Genomic DNA, 20,490 nt, shown 5'->3' with positions numbered 1-20,490 from the left:
CCACAAAACTTCGTGTAGCTTCTTAGCATAAAGATTATATAAACTATATCATCTAAACTAAAGAGAATAAACCTAACAACAGAGTGGTTACTGAAAGCTTGACTGTATCTGGAGCCCCCTTGTGGCAAATATCTGGCAGAGGATATTTCTGTCCTGCATGTTGAGGCCTCAGTGACCCAGACCACAACTCTCCCTTCAGTCTATTACATGAATGGCCTCTCATATGAATCTTCAGGTCATGGTGTTGGACCATGCCTCGTTGGTCTCTCAGGATCATTATCTTTGTGTCTCAGACAACAGGGGAACTCCTCACTCTGGGACAGGACTGTGGGAATGAACATGGGCTCCCACGGGTAGTTGTAAAATCGGCCCCTGTCGAGATCAGTGCTGATGAGAGCTGCTCATTCAGAACTTTTCTGTGGCGTTGAGATGAAAGCGCTACACAAGCCTTGCTCTGATCTGGTCGCCCCTCTGCCACCAAGCGATACCATTTAGGAGTCCTCCAAAAAAGGGAGAAACATTTAAGCAAGGCTGTGCATCCTTAACCCAGCCTGTCCCATCTCATGCAGGTCTCCTGAACAAAGACCAGACTTGGAGAGTGTGTACCTTGAAGCGTCTGCTTTATAACAACGCCACATTGACGTTGCTCTCACGTGGAGGATGCAGCTTTGACAAACCTCTAAAAATCGTCTGTACCCACAAACTTCTCACTGCCCTCCACAACAAGTCCCTGATGGATGATGACGAAAGAGGCTCAATGGCAGCAACAGGCATTTACTGTCAGACATTGACACACACATTCCTGAGTGACGCAACTGCCAGGAAATGTTATGATTCCTCAGTGACTCTTCGTAGCGCAGTCTGGACTAGCGAAGAGTTGAGAGCCAAACAATATTCATCAATCAGTCACCAGTTCTCTCTTTCCCTCACTTGGTTGTGAGAGAATGATTTGTGATTAATCTTCTAAAACATATGCCAAACTTAATGTAATGACTGACTTAAATATCATTGCATTCATTTAGAAGTCGCTTTTACTCTTGTACATGTATACAGGCCAGTTGACCACTTCAAGATGATACATTCGGTCTTATGTAGTAGCAATTGTTTTCTATTGAAGTTGTGTTGACTACTAACTATAAAAGTCTTGAATCATTTTTCCAGTGTTTTACTGGCACCTTTCACGTTCATTCCAAACAAAAGATCTCAGTGTTTGTCTGCACTACACATGCCCTGAGACAGGCTGGTGACCTGTCCAGAGGTGTCCCCCACCTCTCACACTAGCAGAGGGAATAGGCTCCAGTCCCCAATGTCTCCAGTGGGAATAAGCGTTAGAGAATGAGGTGAGGCAAACATTTAGCCACTATTTGGAAAATCAGCTTTAACTCAAAAATAAGTAGACAGCGATTTACACACAGGAGTTTATAGTTAATTTATCAGTTATGCAAATCAACCCTCTATTGGAATGATGCTACAAGGGAGATCTGAAGTGGAGATGCCCACAGCCTGTTGGTCAGGAACTCAAGAAGTCGTCCAGAGGCCTGTCAGCTAAATCCACTAGACAGTGAAATTTGTGATGAACAGGTCAAACAAAACAGTTAGAGATGTATGTGACATATTCCTTGCTTCAAATTGAATAAATATTTTATGTAGCATTTAAGTTCCTATTGTACATGAATAGATGGTACAACCTAACATAAGCACTTTTATTTGACAGCAAAAACAAGAGTGAGTCACGATGATATAAAGAAATGTTAAGCAACGCAGGGCTAAATGCTTCCTAAGTACTTAACTTACCTGTCGTATAAGGCTGTTGGTGGTGGTGTCAGAGGAAGTGCTGCCATCAGAACCTTTGAATCTGCCTTTCCTACGTGCTCCTCTGCACTGAGACTTTCAGGTGAAAAGAAGAAAACGATTAATATAGAAGAAAAACTGTCACATACCTGTAAACTTGTTTAATTGTATTTAAATACATGTGTCACACTTTAGAAAAGGGAACATTTATCACCCTAAAAAAATACTATTCACACGTGTAGTGTATAGAATATGATCCACCATTTAATAATTATAGGGTATTGATCAGTGTCTTGTAGAATGGATTAAGTGTAAATAGTATTAAGTGTAAATAAGCAAGTTTATTAATAGTCAGTTGTTACCAATACAACATAAATAATAAAATGACATGACATGGATAACATTTAAAGGTGGACTGTGTTAAAGTTAGAGCAGAGAAGTTGAGGAATTTGAACTTGCAGCACTTGCAGTTCAATTACATAATTGCTGTGTTGGATGTGAACTGTAATGTTGTGGCAGGTGTCATGAGAAGAGGGCAAATATGTGGGTGGTCTGAATATTGCTGGCTGATATGAAGAGGGTACTGAGATGCACTGAAAACTCATACAGAAACTGTTGCTCGTGGCAACAGTGGAAAAATGTATTGTGTTTATGTTAATATTGCTTGTATAACACCAGGGCCCGATTATGAAGACGGTTCTGCATGATGCAGATGGAACCAAACAGGAGGAAATGTCACATTTAATGGATCTCTGTGTGCACACATTTCCAGGTGATGCACTGTTAACCTCAGGTACATTTACACCCAACACAATCCTTACAGGTTTTCCTCACAGTAGTTAAATGTAATGTGGCTGTAGAGGGGATATGATGTATTTGATGCATATATAGATCGGTTTGGTTTGATGTTGACGTACTTCATTGGTCAATTTATTGTTTCTTCTTCTTCTCCTTATTATTATATCTGTCATCGGTATATCGGTATAATTTTCAAATCATTGTTTCCCCAGATAACGAAATCCCACATCACCAAATGTGTGGACAATGCTTGCAGGAATCTTTTTCTATCTTTTTCTCTAACTAAATTGTTCACTGTTGCCGTAAGATTATGCATTTAGTGATGCCTACAACATATTTGTGGGTGTAGGAATTATTACTTCATGAATTAAAAACATCTGAGAGCAGCATCAAATCCCTATTCGCTTTAAAAAGTGCTTGGAAGTCCACATCTCAATACGCAATATAAAACAGTACGTACAAGATGTGTAACTATGAAACGTGAGCGCAGATGTTTGACATATTCTTGAGTTGTTTTAACATAGGATGAGTGAAACTAGAGGTTTACTGAGCAGAGCACGTTAATCTGATACATTTTCACCGACGAACTGCAGATTCACGATTAGTCCGTGACGGTTACAAAAATGAATAAACAAAAGGTGTGTAAAATGTAGAATTTTTAACAATAACTGTGACAATTCCGTCGAGTTGAGAGTGTTATATAATAGAGCGAAACAACAGCATAGTATAGACAACACATTTCCAAAGAATATTAATATCATGCAAGCCTTTAAAAAAGTTCTAAACTTCTGCAGGATATTTCATACGTTTCAGCAAATGTTGTACCACACGGCAAGTGTTGATCACGTGACTGCTCACCTGCGAAGTTCCCGCTAACGAACAAGCTATTTAATGCTAATTAAAACTGACGCTATTTCCGTGAAGTTACCGTGACTTACTTGCAGCAGAGAGTGTTCTAGAGGATCCATGTGCGTCTCCAGAGGTGCGGCTCTTGTTTTCGGAGAGTTATTGAGAACCATTACTCCATTTCATGAAAGAAAGCTGCGATCCAAAACAAAAATGTTTAGTCATTGAGGAGGACGCGGAGCTGCTGCTGGTGTGGAAGTTGGAGACTTGAGGAGGAGCTTGATGGAGCAGTTGCCGTTTCTCTGGTTCGTATGATGATGCTGCTGCTGATGTTTTCTGGGACCTTTCTGGCTGTGTCATCGCAAACATCATCGTCATGTTCCCTGAACCTTCAGCCCACATCGGCTGAAAGCTCTCCTGAACCAAGCGCCCTCATCCACCGCCAACTCATCTGCCTCCTCACTGCCGGCAGGAAGTGAATAATGCTCTCAGGAAGGTGATATCAGATCGGGCCATGGAGCCGCTCGAACACTGCCTGCTGCCAAAAATAAATAGTTTCACTGACTGCACTCGGCATGAGGTCGCTTTTTATGACAGTAACAGCCTCGATTCTTCAGCAGAGTCAGAAGCAATGCGACCTCATGTAGTGCAGTAGTTGGTGGATTTACACACTTTGACCAGTGATCTTGTTCTTAAAGAAACGTTTGGGGAGAAGTCTTGGGCAGAGATGTCTAATATCTAGATCTGCAAAGGTACCTATGACAAGAAGTTACATTTTGTCAGTGTTGCACATGAAATAGCATTTTCCTGAAATAAATGAAACAAAGGACAAAACAGTTATAACATATAGTTATTTTAACTAAAAGCTGTATGTGCATTTTAATATGTATGTATGTATGAAGGATAAAAACCTGTGAAAAGTTTTTCTTGTAATATGCGAACTTGCACATGAGCGTTAACAATCCGTACCCTCTAGCTTTATATGCGCCGACCCACATAACATTATGCTAAGATAAGTTCAGAACTACAGAAATTGCTGTGAGGATGCGCTGAGTTGTCTACCTCGGTATGAAGCGGTGGCTTAGGTCTCTGGAGAGAAGGAAGTGTGAGCATCCTTGGTACTGCTGCCAAATGCAGGGAGAAAGGATGGAAATTATAAATACAGCTCTGGAAAAAAAAAAAATTAAAAGACCACTGCAAAACTGTCAGGATTCCTGATTTTACTATTTATAGGTATGTGTTTAAGTAAAATTTACTTTTTTGTTTCATTTTACAATCTACTGACATTTCTTCCAAATTCCAAATAAAAATATTGTTATTTAGAGTATTAATTTGCATAAATGACAAATCCTCAAATAGTGCAAAGAAAACAAGATCATAATACACAAAATCACAATACTCATGTTTACATGTTTACATTTTACTTTTACATTTTACAGATACCTATAAATAGTCAATTCAGAAATACTGACAATTTTGCAGTGGTCCCATGATTTTTTTTCCCCAGAGCTATATAATCTTTAGAATGTGATCAGTGAGTTTTATTACATTCTTATCACAGCAAAATGTATTTTACTGATCTAACTGGACACCAATTAGTAGTGAACACATTTTTCTAGAAAAAGAAAAAAATATGACACTGAAAAACCTAATTTAACTCGGAATTTAAAGCTTGTTTTTGACTCAGGCATTCAATACTGAACTTGAGCTCAGCGACCAGATAAAATGCAATGTCAGCCCTTCTATTCTGTCAGTCTTGTCTTCACAAATCGTTTCTCTTCACCGTCATCTACATGCGATGCAGCAGTAACGCGTGACACTCTCTGGCGGTCCCTTTCGGTATTACACTTTAAACCCATTTAACTTAAACCTGACTGGAGTATAAAGTGGGTATTTATTGCTGTCAGTCTCGAGGAAGAGTTTTTTTTTCTTATAAATATACTGACTGTACGTAACGACTCGTAGTCGAGAGATTGGATGCGAACTTTTTGGTGAAAATGCGGCAGGAGGCGATAATGAGTCACATTTTTTGAAATTTCGGTTCCGGTTTGTGGAGTGTGACGTTGACAAATGTTGAGATGAATTTACTGTATTCATTTGATAAAACAATGCAGTGCAACAAACAGTTTTTGTTTCACCTTATTCTAAAACGAATGCTATCTGAAGCATTAGCTCTTTGTTTATAGCTCTTTAATGTGTCTAATTGTTTTTTCAGTTTTATTTTTGTAAGCTTATTTTCTATAACATTTATTAGATATTTAAGCACAAAAGTAAATTACTATTACATTTAGTTTTTTTTTTTATTTGCTAGAAGACAAGGCATCCAGCTTTCTGGAAAATTCCAGACTGACTTTGACTGATTGTCTCAGTGTCACACACATTACGACAGAATTAGAAAACTTGATGGCAAAACATGAATGTATTGTGTGACGATGACTATAAAGTCATGTGACAAACTGGTCACCTGGCTATTGTGTTTATTCTTTAAAAATTTTTTTACAAACAAAACATTTCTGTTACAGTACAAGAACTAGATTTGAATATTGTTATCTTCGAGAATACATTTTGTGTTCTGCATCTATCTGTGAAATGCACTTTGCATACAATCACTTTTCTCGGCTGATGAGTTGCTCTTGGCTGCATCGTCCTCCACCTCCAGTCCCAGTTCCACTGGCTACTGGAGCGCATGTTTTCTATGTGGGCTGTTTGACACCGTGAAAGAGAGTCATCCAGGTTGGTGGATGAACAGAACAAGTGGCTCAGGTGGGAGGAGAAGCCCACTCGCACCGAGGAGACATAACTTGAAAATCCAAGAACAGAGATTCAGAGACCAGAAAATAACACCTTTAAAAATCCCAAACAATAAATAGCATATATGGAGCAGTCTGGCACACAAACACTGGCGAGTGTGAGGGGAAACAGCCCTTTAATAAATTGAATCGAAAGAATAACATTCAAAACCAAGAACTTAAAACCAAGAAAAAATCAAGATGCAGAAAACCCACAATAGATTTTAATGTCATCAAAGCCTCAAACAGCCAGGAGTAAATAACAGTTGACTTTTACTCAATATTTTGTTAATAAGTCAGTAATAATGATACTTCTTCACATGTATGGCGCATCCAGTATAAAACTTTTGAACTCACCCTGTGATTTGCTCACAACACTGTCGATCATTTCAAATGACCTGAGATTTCATATTTCATTTTATGGAAATCAAATCATCCGCCAATCAATGACAATTTAAAAAAGGTCACACTCAGAATCGCAGTTCATGTTCAAATAATGCCAGCAGCAAGAGACAGGTCCAGCCCATCAGGAGACCCAGGTTCTGCAGGAGGAACACCACACACGGCCGGCTGGACTTCACTCGACTCATCTCTGGGAGCTGATGTGGAGAGAGCCACAAACTATCATCGTCATCAGATGAAAAATATAGCAGCACCGGCCAAAACATTCCGACTTCCTGTTTAGTTATGGTGCTCCTACTGCAACAAAGGTGGTGCTTTAAAGTTCTTAATACAATTGGTGCCCTAGTATCATCGTTTCCTAATACAGTGGTACCTCGGTTTTCGAATGTCCTGGACTTCGAACAAATCGGAGTTCGAACAAAAATTTCGAGATTTTTTTGCTTCGGATTTCTAACGAAAATCCAGAACTCGAATGCCCCCAAAAAAGCCGGAAAAAAACAATGTGAGCAGACCGACCAGCTGACCCACGACGTGCTTTGTTATTGTGTATAACGCAGTCTCTGTGTGCAGACATGTCCCATTAGCTCCATTTACTGGCTGTTTCTTCATATTGAGGTGTAAAACCTTTCCTGTCTCCGCACTGGACCGTGGTAGAGTGTCACAGGGGAGGTGCTCGCTCTCCACACCTCACGAGGCAGGGATGAAGCGAGTCTGGGACAGAGTGTTACTTGGTTTATGACTTTGTCACAGCCAAACTGCACAGAAGCGCACATTCAGAGCTGGACACGCACCGGCACCTCTTCACTTCTGGAGAGACGTCACTCACTCGGCAACCCCTCCCGCATGCAGCGGCCACACACATAGACGAACCTGCAGCAGACACTCTACATTCACCCCTACAAAAGCCTATTTTAAGGCTTGGAACGCATTATTTCTTTTTCCATTCATTGTAATGGGAAAAATCAATTCAGATTTCTAACAATTTGAACGGCTGTCTGGAGCGGATTGTGTTTGACAACCGAGGTACCACTGTATATTGATGAGAAATATCGTGTCATGTTGGAGAAGCCCTTTGTAGCCTATGCGAAATTAGATCTGATGATTCATTGATGAACTAGTGTTGGAATCTTGGCCAGGCTAGTTTCTTTTTTTTTTTTTTTTTTCATGTATATTGTTATTTGACCAACATTCCTCAGTATGTTTTTCTTTTTACTGCACTACAAATGCAAATTTTACAAAATTCTCATAAATTGACGTTCAAGAACGGTATGTATATTCAAAGACTGGTATCGGATGAATAATAATAATAATGATACTTCATTTATGTAGCACCTTTCCGAACACTCTTCACAAAGTGATTTGCAGACAAAGCAGGATTTGGAAAATAAAATGCTACGGATATTGTCTATACTGTACAGCATAAACAGCATTGTTGTTGTTTGTGGTTTATCTATTTATTAGTTACTTACATTTTATTTTATTTTATTTTATTTTGATTTTGTTCCAAAGCACTTTCCTAGTTGGTGGGATCCTCGCTGACCTTGGCAATAAAGCCAAAGCTGTTCAGCTAAGCTGATAAACATGTACTGTTTGTTGCTAGCAGATGAATTTGGACGACTAATGTCTCAGCAAAATAGAAACAAGTACAAGGACAGACAATAGTACATAAATGAAAGCCCAAAAAAGTCACTTTTTAGCAGAATTTTAAATGTGTCTGTACATGCTGTTTTTTTACCTCTACATTTAAATCTTGACAACTAACAGAGACCACCTGATGATCTGAGGGCCCTGGTTGGCTTGTAGGGTGTCAGCAGCAGATGGGCTTAAACAGTCAATTATAAAATCTTAAAATTGACTCTAAAGTGGACTAAGCCAGTGCAGAGAAGCTACCACTGTGATGTGGTCCTGTCTGTTAGAGCCAGTTAGAAGCCTAGCTAGTGAGTTCTGAACCAGCTGGAGCTGGTTGATGCCAGTGAGCAGAGAGTTCCAGCAATTCAGGTGGGAGAATAAGAACACATGAATATGTTTTTGGTTAAATGGGTTATGCTTTTGAACATGGGAACAAGGCAGCTATCAGAGAAGCTTGGACAGTTTGGTGAAGGAAAGTGTGTGGTATTAATTTCTGACCCTGAATGATGGAAAACATCATGGTGAACGATGCAGTGAAAACACCCTGGCATATAGTGGCAGGCAGAGTGAATGGCCACAAAACCAAAATCGAAATGAGGTTGTCAAACTTCAGTGGACTGATAATTTGCCCTCTATCAGCTCACACAAGTAGACAGTTCAGAATGTTCTGTTCCAAAACATGGCAAGTCGATGATGTGCTTTTGACTTGACGTCAGTTCCCCGCATAACTCATAGTTTGAGTTGTGTGTAGTTGTTGTAGTTGCATACTCACCATTTCAACCAGTGAAATGTAAAGGAAAATCCCGGCTGTGACGGTGAAGATCCACTGTTGAACTTCTGACTCGGCAGAAACAAGCAGGCCGATGTAAAGGCCCAGGAAGGCAGTGAGAGCGCTGAGGAAGTTCATCAACACGGCTGTTTTAACACTAAGTCCAGAGCTCAACAGCACAGCAAAATCTCCTGAGAGGCGTGAACAGCAGAGAGAAATGAAATAGATGGGAGCTTAGAAACATCTCTCAACAAGAGAACAAGTCTCATTCAGACTTTCATGTTTTTATGTAAAGTCATAGTTTGAGTTGAACTTGTCTGTTTACTTTTTGTCAATCTAAAGCCCACAGCGACCGCTCACCCATCTCGTGCGGTATCTCGTGGCACAGGATAGCCACTGTGGTTGCCATGCCAGTCTCTGCAGAGGAGGAGAAGGCCGCGCCGATAACCAGGCCATCTGCAAAGTTATGAAGGCTGTCGCCCACAATTACCATCACGGCCAGCAAAGGGACGCCTCGTCCTGGGAACACAACAGAGATGATGAGAAGCCAGAACGTGACAGCCAACCAATTATGGTGTTGATCGCATTCCTGTGAGCGCGACGGTCCGTTTCACTTACGCTGCTGAGAGGTGCTCTCTGTGTCCGCGGGCTCCGGAGATATTTCTGTGCACTCCATCTCATCCACCGGCCCCTGAAACGTCATCAGTGGTTTGGAATCCATCACCATGTGCTTCAATCGTGTGCTACTTCACTGCTTTTTTCTACGGTGCTTAGATTTAAGTGAGACAGGAACATCGCCCCTTATTTTAACTCAGTCTCGGAAAGAGTTATTTATAAAAAGTAATCTCAATTAATTGCACTAGAGTGGCCATTAATGCTAACAATTTTGTGCTTGTAGCATGCTTTTGAACCTTTTCAGTGCCTCTGGGGTTATTCTAAAGAATGTTCTCGACTGAATCTGTTTACAGGCTTCATTTTTATTTATGAACTTTTGAACGTTTCATAATTTGTATCGATGCATGAACTTCTTTTGAAAGATTAACTTTTTGCTTTTTCCTGCTCCACCACATAAGAAATTATACTCTACAGAGGCATCTCGTGAATATGAATAAGAACATTATTTATTTTTTGCATTATGCAATAACCACCAGCAAAAATATTGTAAAACGTATGGATTCATAAACTGTCTTCCAATGCATCCCGGGGTAGAGCTCAGAGAGGAATGTCCCTTAATCGACAGTTACACCTGTGCTTTTATTGAACCACACAGTGCTGACTGTTCTCAACATCAATGTGAAATGAAACCCATGGAAAAGCCTTGAAAAACACAAGGATGTTGGCTGTCCTTCATTGGGTGCTAATGTACTGAAGCAAGCAAGTCAGGTGTTATATATCTGCAGCTGAAAGAAAGTACAGTTCAACAGGCAACAACAATAGAAACAAACTGTGACAACACTTATTTTTAAGAGACTGGCAGCTACGTGATGTTCTCTTATTATGTTGACATATTGCATGTCCAGGCTCCTGATGTTTTAAATGTCTACCAATGCTATACCACGCAGATTCTCTGTAACTCACCAGCTGGACAGTGGAGATGGACTTCCCTCTCTGTGACTGACTGTTGCCTCTGAGCTCAGAGGGAAGTCCATTGTTATGACTCTGGAGGTACCATAGAGAAGCAACAGTCAGATCTGAGAGAAATTCTACTAAACTAGAGCAGCACAGTCTGGTTCTTACATGTCCGTGACCAGGGACAAAAAAGGAGAATAATCTCTCAATCAGGAAGAAGCTGTAGACGCCAGCGATGCAGCCGAGTATCTTCCACAGATAGTCTTTGCCCTCAGCAGAGTGCAGGTCATCAGGGCTGTGAGCGTGATCATGGAGGCCCAGGATCTTGAATGAAAACAAGAAGCAGCACATGTTAAAGCCAGCAGGAGTGACCACAGACGGGGGAGAAGGGATGCAGCGCTACCTGCGGAATGAGGTGCAGCAACGCATCTCCTGAAAGAGTTCCCACTGCTAAGCCCACAAACAGCTGCAGGATGAGTGTGTACGTTTCCTTGCAAGAGTTGAAGAAGATGAGGCAGATGCCGAGCATGGAGCCCAGTGTGACCAGCAGGACGGCAGCAGTGCTGTAGCCATACTCTGAAACACAAATGAACGAGCAACACTGTGATTCACACAGCGCATATTTGATCTTGGAACCTTACAAACGCAATGATGTATCATGAACAGTCCTCACTTTCAGACGCCACTAGTTGGCCCTCTGTAACCTTTGAACAACAATTTCAAGGAAAGCATTGATCCCTTTTGAAAGAAGAGCGCCACCTACAAAGCTCTGAGGACATATACAGCTCATGAGTTTTATGAAACTCATGAGCTCATGCATAGTTCATACACCACCATTCATTTGATTCCTATGTTTCGATCTTCAAACGTTTTTAGGAACCACTTCAACTTACAAAACAAATAAGCAGATCATGGTGAAATATATGTTTTGGTCACATGGTCCTCCCAGTGATGACCACGATAATGCTTCCTGTGTTATCCCCCATAAAGTCATGAGTTTAATGTCTCACTCTCCAGGTCAGTAGGAAGAGCTCCTCTGGTCTTCTCCTCCACTAGGACGCAGGCGTTGCCCAGCAACTGCTGAATGATGGCGGGACAAACTTGTCTGAAGTGTTCTGTGGAAATCGGCAAAAGAGGATCCAGCGCAAAAATATCCACCAGCTGATTGGCCGAAAAACACACCTGAATAAAAAGAAAAGGAAAAACTATTTTGAGGAAATTGTCCTTGTGCCTCAGCAGGTAACCAAAATTCCACACCTGTGCCCATTCATTGCTGAAAGACTCAGCGTCCTGGATCCCTCCGCCCTGAGGAAGCTCCAGAGTGTCTGTGCTTCTTCTCTTCTTCTCGTGAGAGTGTTCCTCGTCCTCTCGACCGACTCCCAGCTGATGGAGCAGCTCCTCTAAATCTCAGAGGGTTGACATGTCACGTCATTCAAGGTGGCTGCTCCTGTTCCAATATATCCTCGGCTGGTAACAATATATTTTTCTACTTTATGGATAACTTGAGTTGCAGTAAAGATAGATGAGAAACATCCGGAAATTGTAGTGCACCGTGACTCCTTTTTCAATCAACATTTTTTCAGTTTTATCTAAAAGTACTTACTTACTATTCACGTGTTCAATTTGAGTCTGGAATCAATCCAGACTCAAACTGAACATTTCAAAACTGTGCCTGTTACAATCTGTCTTTTCACAATAACTTCTTACAGATAAAGCCAGAATTGCATTCGAAGACTGTGTTCACTTCAGTAAACATGATTCTTCACATGACTGACATGATCCCATTGAAATATTAATGAATAAATAAAGTCCTGGACAGGATGACTCGTGAAATGACCTACCAAGAATTTGCAAGTTACTTGTGCGGTTAAATGATCGGAAGATGTAGTTGGTAAAGAAAGCCGGGGACGGCAGTTTCCTCCTTTTGAAGCAGTGACCCTGCAGGACATGGCTGATGATGGCTGTTGCTAGTCTGGGCACCGAGGTCACGTCGGCACCGGGCTTTTCTTTCACGCCAACGTCTTTGAAGATGTGGGCAGCATCAACACACTGAAACCAGGGAGGGCAGGATGAGGGGTGTTGTGGGAGAATTGAACAATATTTAATGTTTTATACTTCAAAGGATCCATCGGTTTGGTCGGAGTGTCTACTGATGAGCTGCAGAATCATCTCAGCTTCACCAAGAGACAGAAAGTTGTTGTCCTCGGTTGGATGTAAGCTTGTGAGCGCGGAGAGGTAGAACTGGAATTTCTTTGTCGACGATGGGGAAGAGAGGAAGGATGGCAATCCAGCCGGTGATGAACACAGATTTTGCCAGTTGAGGATGTAGAAGAGCAAAACGGTGTTCACACGCTGGAAGTTGTCTTCGGTAATATACGATCTCCCATCATCCACCAGTACTGAGAGAGCCACGTCAGGTGTTAGGCACTGTGTCAAGAGCACATTGCCAACGAATCGTCAAAAGTTACACATTTAAACCGCAAATTACAGCATCGAAAGGACTTTTTGTCGGAAGTTCAAGAGCTAACATTCTAGCGGTATCATGGATATAATCAGATTATTTTCACTGACATGCTATGCAGAGACTTAGCTTTGCTCAGTTGTTTAGTGCTCCCTCTTAGAGAGCAAACTGTCACAGGACTGATGGAGCGGTTTGTGTTCTTTCAGTTGCATTATCAATTTCCCCTCCATTTCAGAGAATTTCCAGGCTCGACACACACAAAGCAGACTCCTATTCAGCACGGTGAAGTAGCTCCAGGTCGGTTTAATATGTCAAACAGAAGGAAGCCTAAAGCCACTCAGCATGAATTCCTTTAACAAGGTCAAGAATTTAAGCCTCCCTTTTCACCAACATTCCAGCCATGATTGTAGCTTTATGAGGCAAGTGTGTTCTGTTGCTTCAAATATGTCTGAGAAAAAAGTCTACGTATCTGCCCCCAGAAATGGTATTTATATTGGAGGGAAAAATGTTTTTAATTCGGCCAATGGAGTAGTTATTGTTTCTTGATGGGATGGATGCATACATGGTCCACAGCTCTGCTAGACTTAGCTGAAAAACTGAGGGAAAAGTAGCCTTGTACGTATGAATCAAATAAGTCAATAACTCTACATTTTAGACATTTGTCAGATCAACATACATCTATGAAGGTGACAATCAGTATTTGGCAAGGAGCGCAAAGAAAAACAGATGAAAGTCAAACAGGACTAACATTTAATGAATTACCACAACTATAATGTTAAGCGTCCAACTGCATTCAGTGCATTATGGGGCCTGAAATGTGAGGGGTGGGAGTTTTTGGTCAATAAATGAAGGGACACTGTACAATTTGTGATTGATGATTTTGTGGACCAAATACAGTTATATCATGCGGTGTGCAAAGTTTGCGGCCCTCGTGTTGGACACACCAGCTCAAAGCAGAGGGAGTACATTGGCACATTGTAATAAGTCTAAGCAAAGAGCAGATTGCTAAAACAAGAAGTGGCTGCAATTTATCTGTTTCAGTTCAACTCTTGTTGCTATTGTCACACTCCAAACCATGTTAACATGGTTTTACACACACAAGAGAAGCAAAACCTGCTGTAAGTTCCTGACACCTGATCGGGGGTCTCAGAGCTTTGTGCTACACCCCTACCGGCACCAACCTCACACCAACAATAGTGATGTGAAAACATCTCGCCATTCTGAAGTAGATTCACCCGCCGGACCACCGTCTGACTCCAGATGAACAAAAACTTGTCCTAAAACCAGGTCAACTTCTGTTCATCCAGACTACATGGTCCAGTTATGATGCTTCAACATTTCAGGAGGTCCCCCCTATGACCAAGTTTCAACACAGTTCCTGCTGCCGTAGTATCCATTCAGGCATTGTATTAAAAAAAATAATAAACAAAGCAGCCAAGTCTAATTAAAGAGTTAAAAACTCACTGTGTCACAGTTTCCCGTGTTCCATTCGCGACAGTGCAACACTCGAAGCAGCTTCGAAATCAGGACTCCGACGTCGTTCTTCTGAAAATAAGGCTTGTTGCTGGCTGGCAGATCCAAGGCCCTGAGAACATCCTGAATATGTCCTTGCTCGTGCCCCTCTGCCTCTAGGACCCCCAGCAGCAGACAGAGGAGCGACAGAAGAGACGACACAACTCTCCTGGACAACATGTTTTCACCTTGGAATTCCTCAAGTTCTGGAGTGGGAGGGGAGTGACTGGAATTTGAAAATGATAGGAAAGAAAACCGCTCAAAAACAATAGGACAAAAGAGTGTCGAAAGAAAGTTTGGAGAGTTTCGCAGTCATCCATTCGGCTTGAACAAGCCGTTACACTGCAGTCATATCCAGCCTGGGCCTCTTAGTCCACAACAAAAGGATTAGAGCCGTGAAGTGAGAGAGCAGGGGCTGAGTGGGTCGAGGGGGTGGAGGCCGTTATAAACAGCGTAATTAGTGTAATAGCAAAACTATAAAACAGTTATGACACGCACAAACAATCTTGGCGATAGCAAGGAGGTAAAAAATCCAATATTCCCTTCCAAATTTGTGGCCCAGTCCTGTAGATAGTCCGTAAGTGTGTATGGGACTCCTCTGTATAGGCGGCAGGGACCTGACCAAGAAGTCAAAGCAACTCACCCTATGACTCAAGCCCTTGTAACCATGCTGCAGGAGAAAAAGGTGCATGAAACAGATTGCCTGCACTGATAGAAGAGATCCTTTGTCATGAACAGGTGACCATGATCTGCATACATCACGTCAATCAAATATATAATCCCATACCCAGAAAATACATTGTATCAATCGATCACTGAGATTATCACACACACTCTTTAGTTGGTCATCTATACATATTTTATTTCAAATGTGTCACATACTCACTTCAATATATAGCGAAATGATGTCTTGAGTTTGTACCTTTATCACACAAGACATAACCTTTTAGCACAACCTTTTGAGTGGTGCATTTAAAAATACATGCATTATGCACATGACGTAATGTACAAGCTTATGCTGACATGCTCAGTACCAGCTATCAAATAGATTCTGTTGTAACAGTCACGAACATCCCTATCACCAGAAATATGCAAATACTTCATATTACTTGTACTGATGTAAGTACTTTAGTTGAGATAAGTTTATAGTGTATCACAATCATGCTGATCCCTGGGCTGTTTTCACATGTTAAACACTTCACATTTAAAGATCTGTCAGCGAAATACAAAAGTATTATAAGTATTGGCATTTTTAGAGATGGTTTACCTATAGTAGGATTCAAAAGTACATCCTCTCTGTGTTGAAGACTCTCAGCTTGGTCATGAAGTTGAAGTAAATGAATGCCAGACACACCAACAGGTTCTTCATCATGTAGAGGATAGGTGTGACATAACCGAATATTACAACAAGGCAAACACGCACAAAGAAAAAAGGAAAATCTTGCAGGACTACTCCAAGTGTTGAGAGCAGTGGGCTGTGGGGCATCACAACCACCCGCAAGCAGGACAGGTAGCACAACACATATATGGGGAACGCCCATCCGGAGTAGCAGATCAAGGGGTGTCCTGCTACCCTGGTCATCTCCACTGTGTCCAGCCAGAACATGAAGCCATCAACAAAAACCTCAGCACGGCTATCACTGGCACAGAGAAACCGCAGGGGACCTGTATAGTCATGAGGAGACGTGGTTTGTTCTGGTGTGTCCCCCAAGTTCAACCCAGATATGCAAAATGGCCTTCCAGTGTTGCCAGGCCGCAGAGGGCCAGTTCCATTAGACTCTGGTCGACTGGCTCTCGTCTGATTTCTGTCATGGACCAGATTTTGCGGTAAGGAAGCAGCGACAGGCTGCCCAGGTACTGCAGGCCTGACAGATGCTACCTGCTCCACATGTGTGAGGCCGGAGGTCGGGATGTCAGGATCTCTGCAACCACCATTAGCTGGTGAGAAAGAGCACTTTCATCAATGTTTTTTAAGATAAAAAAAAAAATAATAATAATTCAGTAACAAAGGCAGAATTTTAATAATGGAATTGAAACACTACAACAGAGATTTAGGGCCACACAAAGAAAACAATTATAAAATGAAATACTAAAGTAACGTTATGAGATTAAAGCCATGTCTAGGGTCTCTGCGCCATTACTGTATTTGTCTGTTTTGAGAGGAAGTTGCATGTGGTCACCAGACTGGAGCAGCAACAGCAAGAGGTTTCTCAAAAATATGCTCGCAAATGTCAGAGTTACGTATTCAGAGTAGACATGGCCATCACTTTGCTCTGTTTTATTTGTATAGTTTTCACAACAGACAGTGTGTAAATGTACCTCCCACCTTGAGTGAGACAGGAAGGAGCAGAGGAGGACCCCTAACATCCAATTAACTTGACTAAAGGGAGGGACCGTCAAACAAGAGTTCAAAACAAATAGTCAGAAGTGCGGTGACGTTAATTTCGTAAAATCAGTAACTCACGCACTTCAATCTTGCCAGGGTTCTGAAAGCGCCACAGACAACGACAAAGACCAAGGACCAGTACAGTGGCGGGTAACTCTTACTACTAGACAATACTTTACTTTACTTAAGATTAATTCTAGGATATCACAAGTTTACTACAAGATCAAACTCATGTTCATGAGATTAAACATCTTTGTGTGGCCCTAATACTCGTAGTACCACAATTTCTTTATTAAAATACTGCCTTTGACACTGAATTTTTATTTATTTAACACATCAATGAACAGTTTTGATCATTTTAAGTACACATTTTTTTACATTTTTGAGAGCTCAGAGACACCGGCTTCATAGACTGACCCACATGGCAGTAGAAGAGGGTGAGAGGTCACTCACCACGGCCAGTGAGAGTGCAGTGTCGTATTCTTTCCACCACATCGATGCAGATGAGGGAGAAGAGAACAAGGGACACAGGGAGCTCCGTGAACGTGTCGTGCCTCAGTTTGTTACGGATCTGAACCTGCACAAACCATCATGAATTCATGACTTAAAACACTAAGACCACTGGTTTACATTGAATCACAAATCATGAAAATCACACTAAAAGTGCTATAGGGCAGTTGAAATATCATTTATTAAAGGAAGACTTAGTGAGTACAAGAGTGGCCAATAATTCTTCCAATGTTATACTTTTAGCATGTTGTTGAACATTTACAATGCCACTGAGGTTGTTGTAAAGAAGGTTCTTGACATTTGTTTGCATGAAGGGTGTTTTAATGACAACTTCTTCCTTTGAGATTTCAGAACAGATACAAAATTTGGGATTAATTTGCCAATAATTGCAAGTTGACTAAGCTTGAGTGTGATAGCGTATGAAGAAAAAGCAAGAATGAGCCACAAGCAGTACCTCTGAGCTGGCAATGAGGAAGGTGAAACAGGGTAATGTCGAGAGGATCACATACACAAGAGCCACAGGCCTCCTGAGATATAATGTGAGTTAGCTTTAACCCGAACCTTCAAATAATCATAATTCAAAATCAAACTGGCTATCAAGGTCTCAGCTGTGCGAAGAAAAGAACTCACCATTTCTTTCTTCCAATGAGAATCTTCATCTTGGTAAACACCATAAACTTGAGGGGCACCCAGACCAGAAGAGCAGTCGAGGTGACGTAGGCAATAGAGGCTGCCACGATCAACCAGTAGGCAGTGTTGCTGTCGCCAACGGGATCCACAGAACTTTTCACTTTGGCGACAATGACCGCAAACCTCTGCATGATGATCAAGAGCGGCACACTGAGACCCGCAAATTGCAGGACCTCACACACCGCGAACTTCAGCGTGCTGCCCGAGCCCATGATGCTGCCATTTGGAAAATCAAAATAACCAGGGGGAGACAGAGAGTGGGTGGCAGCGAGGCAATCCCTGTCCCTCTGAGGCCATGTCAGGTTCTCACCAGTGTTTTGTTTGTTCCCACTGGCATGTTCCACAGACCAGTCAGGCCCTCTGTGCTTACACGGCAGTAGCCATTGTCTCAGCTGATATAGCCTGCACCCAAACAGATCACCATCACTGAGAGAGCCAAGCATGTTTCCATATTCAAGGACATTTAAGTCAATCACAAATGCAACTAAATGCACTGTGGCCAAACATACAGTGACGATTATTTACTTCATTTATAAACTCGAATCAGAACAGATTGGTTTCTCATACTCCGCTTTCCTCTGTCCAAGAACCTGTAAGTATAGATGGACAGAAATATACTAAGACGACGTCTAAAGGTAACTTGATCTGAACTTGAATTTCCCCACTGAGGGCGGCTGATCTAATCTAATCTAATCTACAGAGTTATGACTAACTCATAACTCTGTGAAACAGTTTATGTCACTCTGGTTCTGCATGGTGTCAAGGTCTCTCAACACCAGCCAGTTGCTTTGGGATTAATCCGTACAGCTCAGTCCAAGTACATATACGATACAATGATGTCATCAAGAAGCGACAGCCCGAGCAAACTTCTCAGACTGGCTTCATTCACAAGGTTTCTTTTCACAATACAGGCCTAAAATGGACATGCTAGCTGCATACTGTGCTTACCAAGCAAGACACACTTCATTGTGCACATGCTGACCTTGTATACAGCCTAGTTTCCACACAACTCTGTCTATAAATAATGTATTGCTAAAAAAAATGCTTACCAACAACTGAAACAAATTTAAGAAAACCAAATAAATTGCAATCTAAAATAATACTTCAAATGACGAGGATGCTTGAGTTGCTCAGCGGACACTGTGGGGGGAGCTGAATGGAGCAGCACAAGTGACCACTTTGTTGACACTTCAGGTGGCTGTAGGGTCACTGAAGACCTTGGTATCACAGGTTGATACGATTCATTCCATCCAATTCCAACCCAGTGTGCGAGGTCAGGTAGTGGGCGCAGCAGCCAGAGCCGAGTGGTCCAGCTGTCCCTCCCTACATGCTATACCTCTACTGTATGGACAGGATTCGCATCTCAGCTGCTTCAACACAAGACTACAGTTTCAGTAACCGCTGAGGTCATAACCTTTGAGGTCTCATGTTATAGATGTTATAGACCAGCCTGCACATCCTAAATATTATTTACAGTATGTGCATTATGTGCAGTCCCTCCTCCTCTGTCAGTTACTGAAAAGATCGACATCATGTGCTTTACTTTTCATTCTCGCTATTTATCTGTGCATCATCATCCCTCACTCTATAATCTCGGCTCCACTATTTTTTCTTTACAGCAACTCATGATCAATTATCTACATCTGACCCTCTCAGAAGGGCGGCACTGAAGTACTTTCAGTCAGACCAATTCTTTGTCCACGTTGATCACAAAGTAAAACCAAATAACTCACTTAATAAACACTATAGTGTGTCCTCACTGCACTCTAGCGGTTCATCCTGGCATCACAGTTTTATGTCGAATTTAAGAAATTGTGCTAGTTCATTATTTCAAAAGTCCAGACAGTTTCTCGCATGAAGTGTGTTTAAAGATACAATTTTTAAAAAAAATGATGGACTGATTTTAGGAAGACGCATAGTCTGGCACTTAATCTGTACTGGACGTTTAAACTGGCATCATGTGTGGATTTAGAATGCAGCAGCAGGGGGCGCAAATTCGTGTTTATACGTGTGGTCTGAACCTGTGAGATGTTTTATTTCGTAGTTTCTTTCTTTTCCTGACACCTCCACACTGATGGTCATCCTGCTTTACTGACCTGTTTTAGCCTTGGAAATGATGTGGGATGTGTCAACATGCACACGAGACTTGGAGGTGAGCTGCCCTCTAATCTTCATGAAGATTGGAGTGGATATGCCATTGATCCATCCTCAACCTTAAAGGATTGATCACACCAAGGGGAGCGGGGTCGTATGTCTGAATTCATGCTTCAGATCACATGAAATGACATTTGGTCTGAGATTTGGTGTCCACTTCCACTCATTGGTCCGCTCAACTGAC

General features: G+C 41.7%; 3 protein-coding genes across 5 annotated transcripts in view; all 3 read right to left on the bottom strand.

Annotated features, from left to right (window-relative positions):
• The window catches only part of cacnb2a (calcium channel, voltage-dependent, beta 2a), a 51,630-nt gene extending 47,582 nt beyond the window's left edge, over nt 1-4,048 (bottom strand). Inside the window, exons 1-2 of one of the 2 annotated variants that reach the window (XM_053858630.1) lie at nt 3,528-4,048; nt 1,795-1,887 (exon numbers count right to left, since the gene is read on the bottom strand). In XM_053858630.1, the coding sequence (XP_053714605.1) occupies nt 1,795-1,887; nt 3,528-3,608 (174 nt within the window). In that variant the 5' untranslated portion in view covers nt 3,609-4,048. The remainder of the gene's footprint in view (nt 1-1,794; nt 1,888-3,527) is intronic. The other variant, XM_053858633.1, reaches the window with a different exon arrangement.
• Nucleotides 4,049-6,239: 2,191 nt separating this feature from the next.
• Nucleotides 6,240-14,932, bottom strand: LOC128755781 (zinc transporter ZIP12-like). 2 transcript variants are annotated; one of them, XM_053859777.1, is made up of 12 exons: nt 14,519-14,932; nt 12,709-13,020; nt 12,435-12,642; nt 11,851-11,993; nt 11,604-11,775; nt 10,997-11,169; nt 10,762-10,917; nt 10,603-10,683; nt 9,643-9,715; nt 9,385-9,543; nt 9,028-9,215; nt 6,240-6,823 (listed from the first exon to the last, which is right to left on the bottom strand). In XM_053859777.1, exons 1-12 carry the CDS (start codon nt 14,744-14,746, stop codon nt 6,695-6,697), a joined length of 2,022 nt encoding a protein of 673 aa, XP_053715752.1. In that variant the 5' UTR covers nt 14,747-14,932; the 3' UTR covers nt 6,240-6,694. The 2 variants fall into 2 exon arrangements, with proteins under 2 accessions (XP_053715752.1, XP_053715751.1); XM_053859776.1 differs by having other exon boundaries at nt 6,241-6,823; nt 11,851-11,999.
• A 913-nt stretch (nt 14,933-15,845) lies between these two features.
• LOC128756391 (transmembrane protein 236-like) lies at nt 15,846-18,364 on the bottom strand. Its single transcript, XM_053860876.1, has 4 exons — nt 18,093-18,364; nt 17,917-17,989; nt 17,406-17,529; nt 15,846-16,504 (listed from the first exon to the last, which is right to left on the bottom strand). Exons 1-4 carry the CDS (start codon nt 18,362-18,364, stop codon nt 15,846-15,848), a joined length of 1,128 nt encoding a protein of 375 aa, XP_053716851.1.
• Between the last annotated feature and the right edge of the window lie 2,126 nt (nt 18,365-20,490).

This window comes from Synchiropus splendidus, chromosome 3 (assembly GCF_027744825.2).
Source record: "Synchiropus splendidus isolate RoL2022-P1 chromosome 3, RoL_Sspl_1.0, whole genome shotgun sequence".
In the NCBI taxonomy this organism is placed as follows: Eukaryota; Metazoa; Chordata; class Actinopteri; order Syngnathiformes; family Callionymidae; genus Synchiropus; species Synchiropus splendidus.
The sequence above is the reverse complement of the archived record's forward strand: the minus strand, read 5'-3'. Positions and strand labels throughout refer to the sequence as shown.

Coding starts and splice junctions, on each gene's coding strand:
- LOC128755781 (XM_053859776.1), bottom strand. CDS start 14,746: ATGTTGTCCAGGAGAGTTGTGTCGTCTCTTCTGTCGCTCCTCTGTCTG. Junction 12,000..12,434: donor AAGTAACTTGCAAATTCTTG/GTAGGTCATTTC, acceptor CAACCCTCTGAG/ATTTAGAGGAGCTGCTCCAT. Junction 10,918..10,996: donor TGCTGCACCTCATTCCGCAG/GTAGCGCTGCAT, acceptor TTTTCATTCAAG/ATCCTGGGCCTCCATGATCA.
- LOC128756391 (XM_053860876.1), bottom strand. CDS start 18,364: ATGGGCTCGGGCAGCACGCTGAAGTTCGCGGTGTGTGAGGTCCTGCAA. Junction 17,990..18,092: donor CTCATTGGAAGAAAGAAATG/GTGAGTTCTTTT, acceptor ATTATATCTCAG/GAGGCCTGTGGCTCTTGTGT. Junction 17,530..17,916: donor TCCTCATTGCCAGCTCAGAG/GTACTGCTTGTG, acceptor TGGTTTGTGCAG/GTTCAGATCCGTAACAAACT.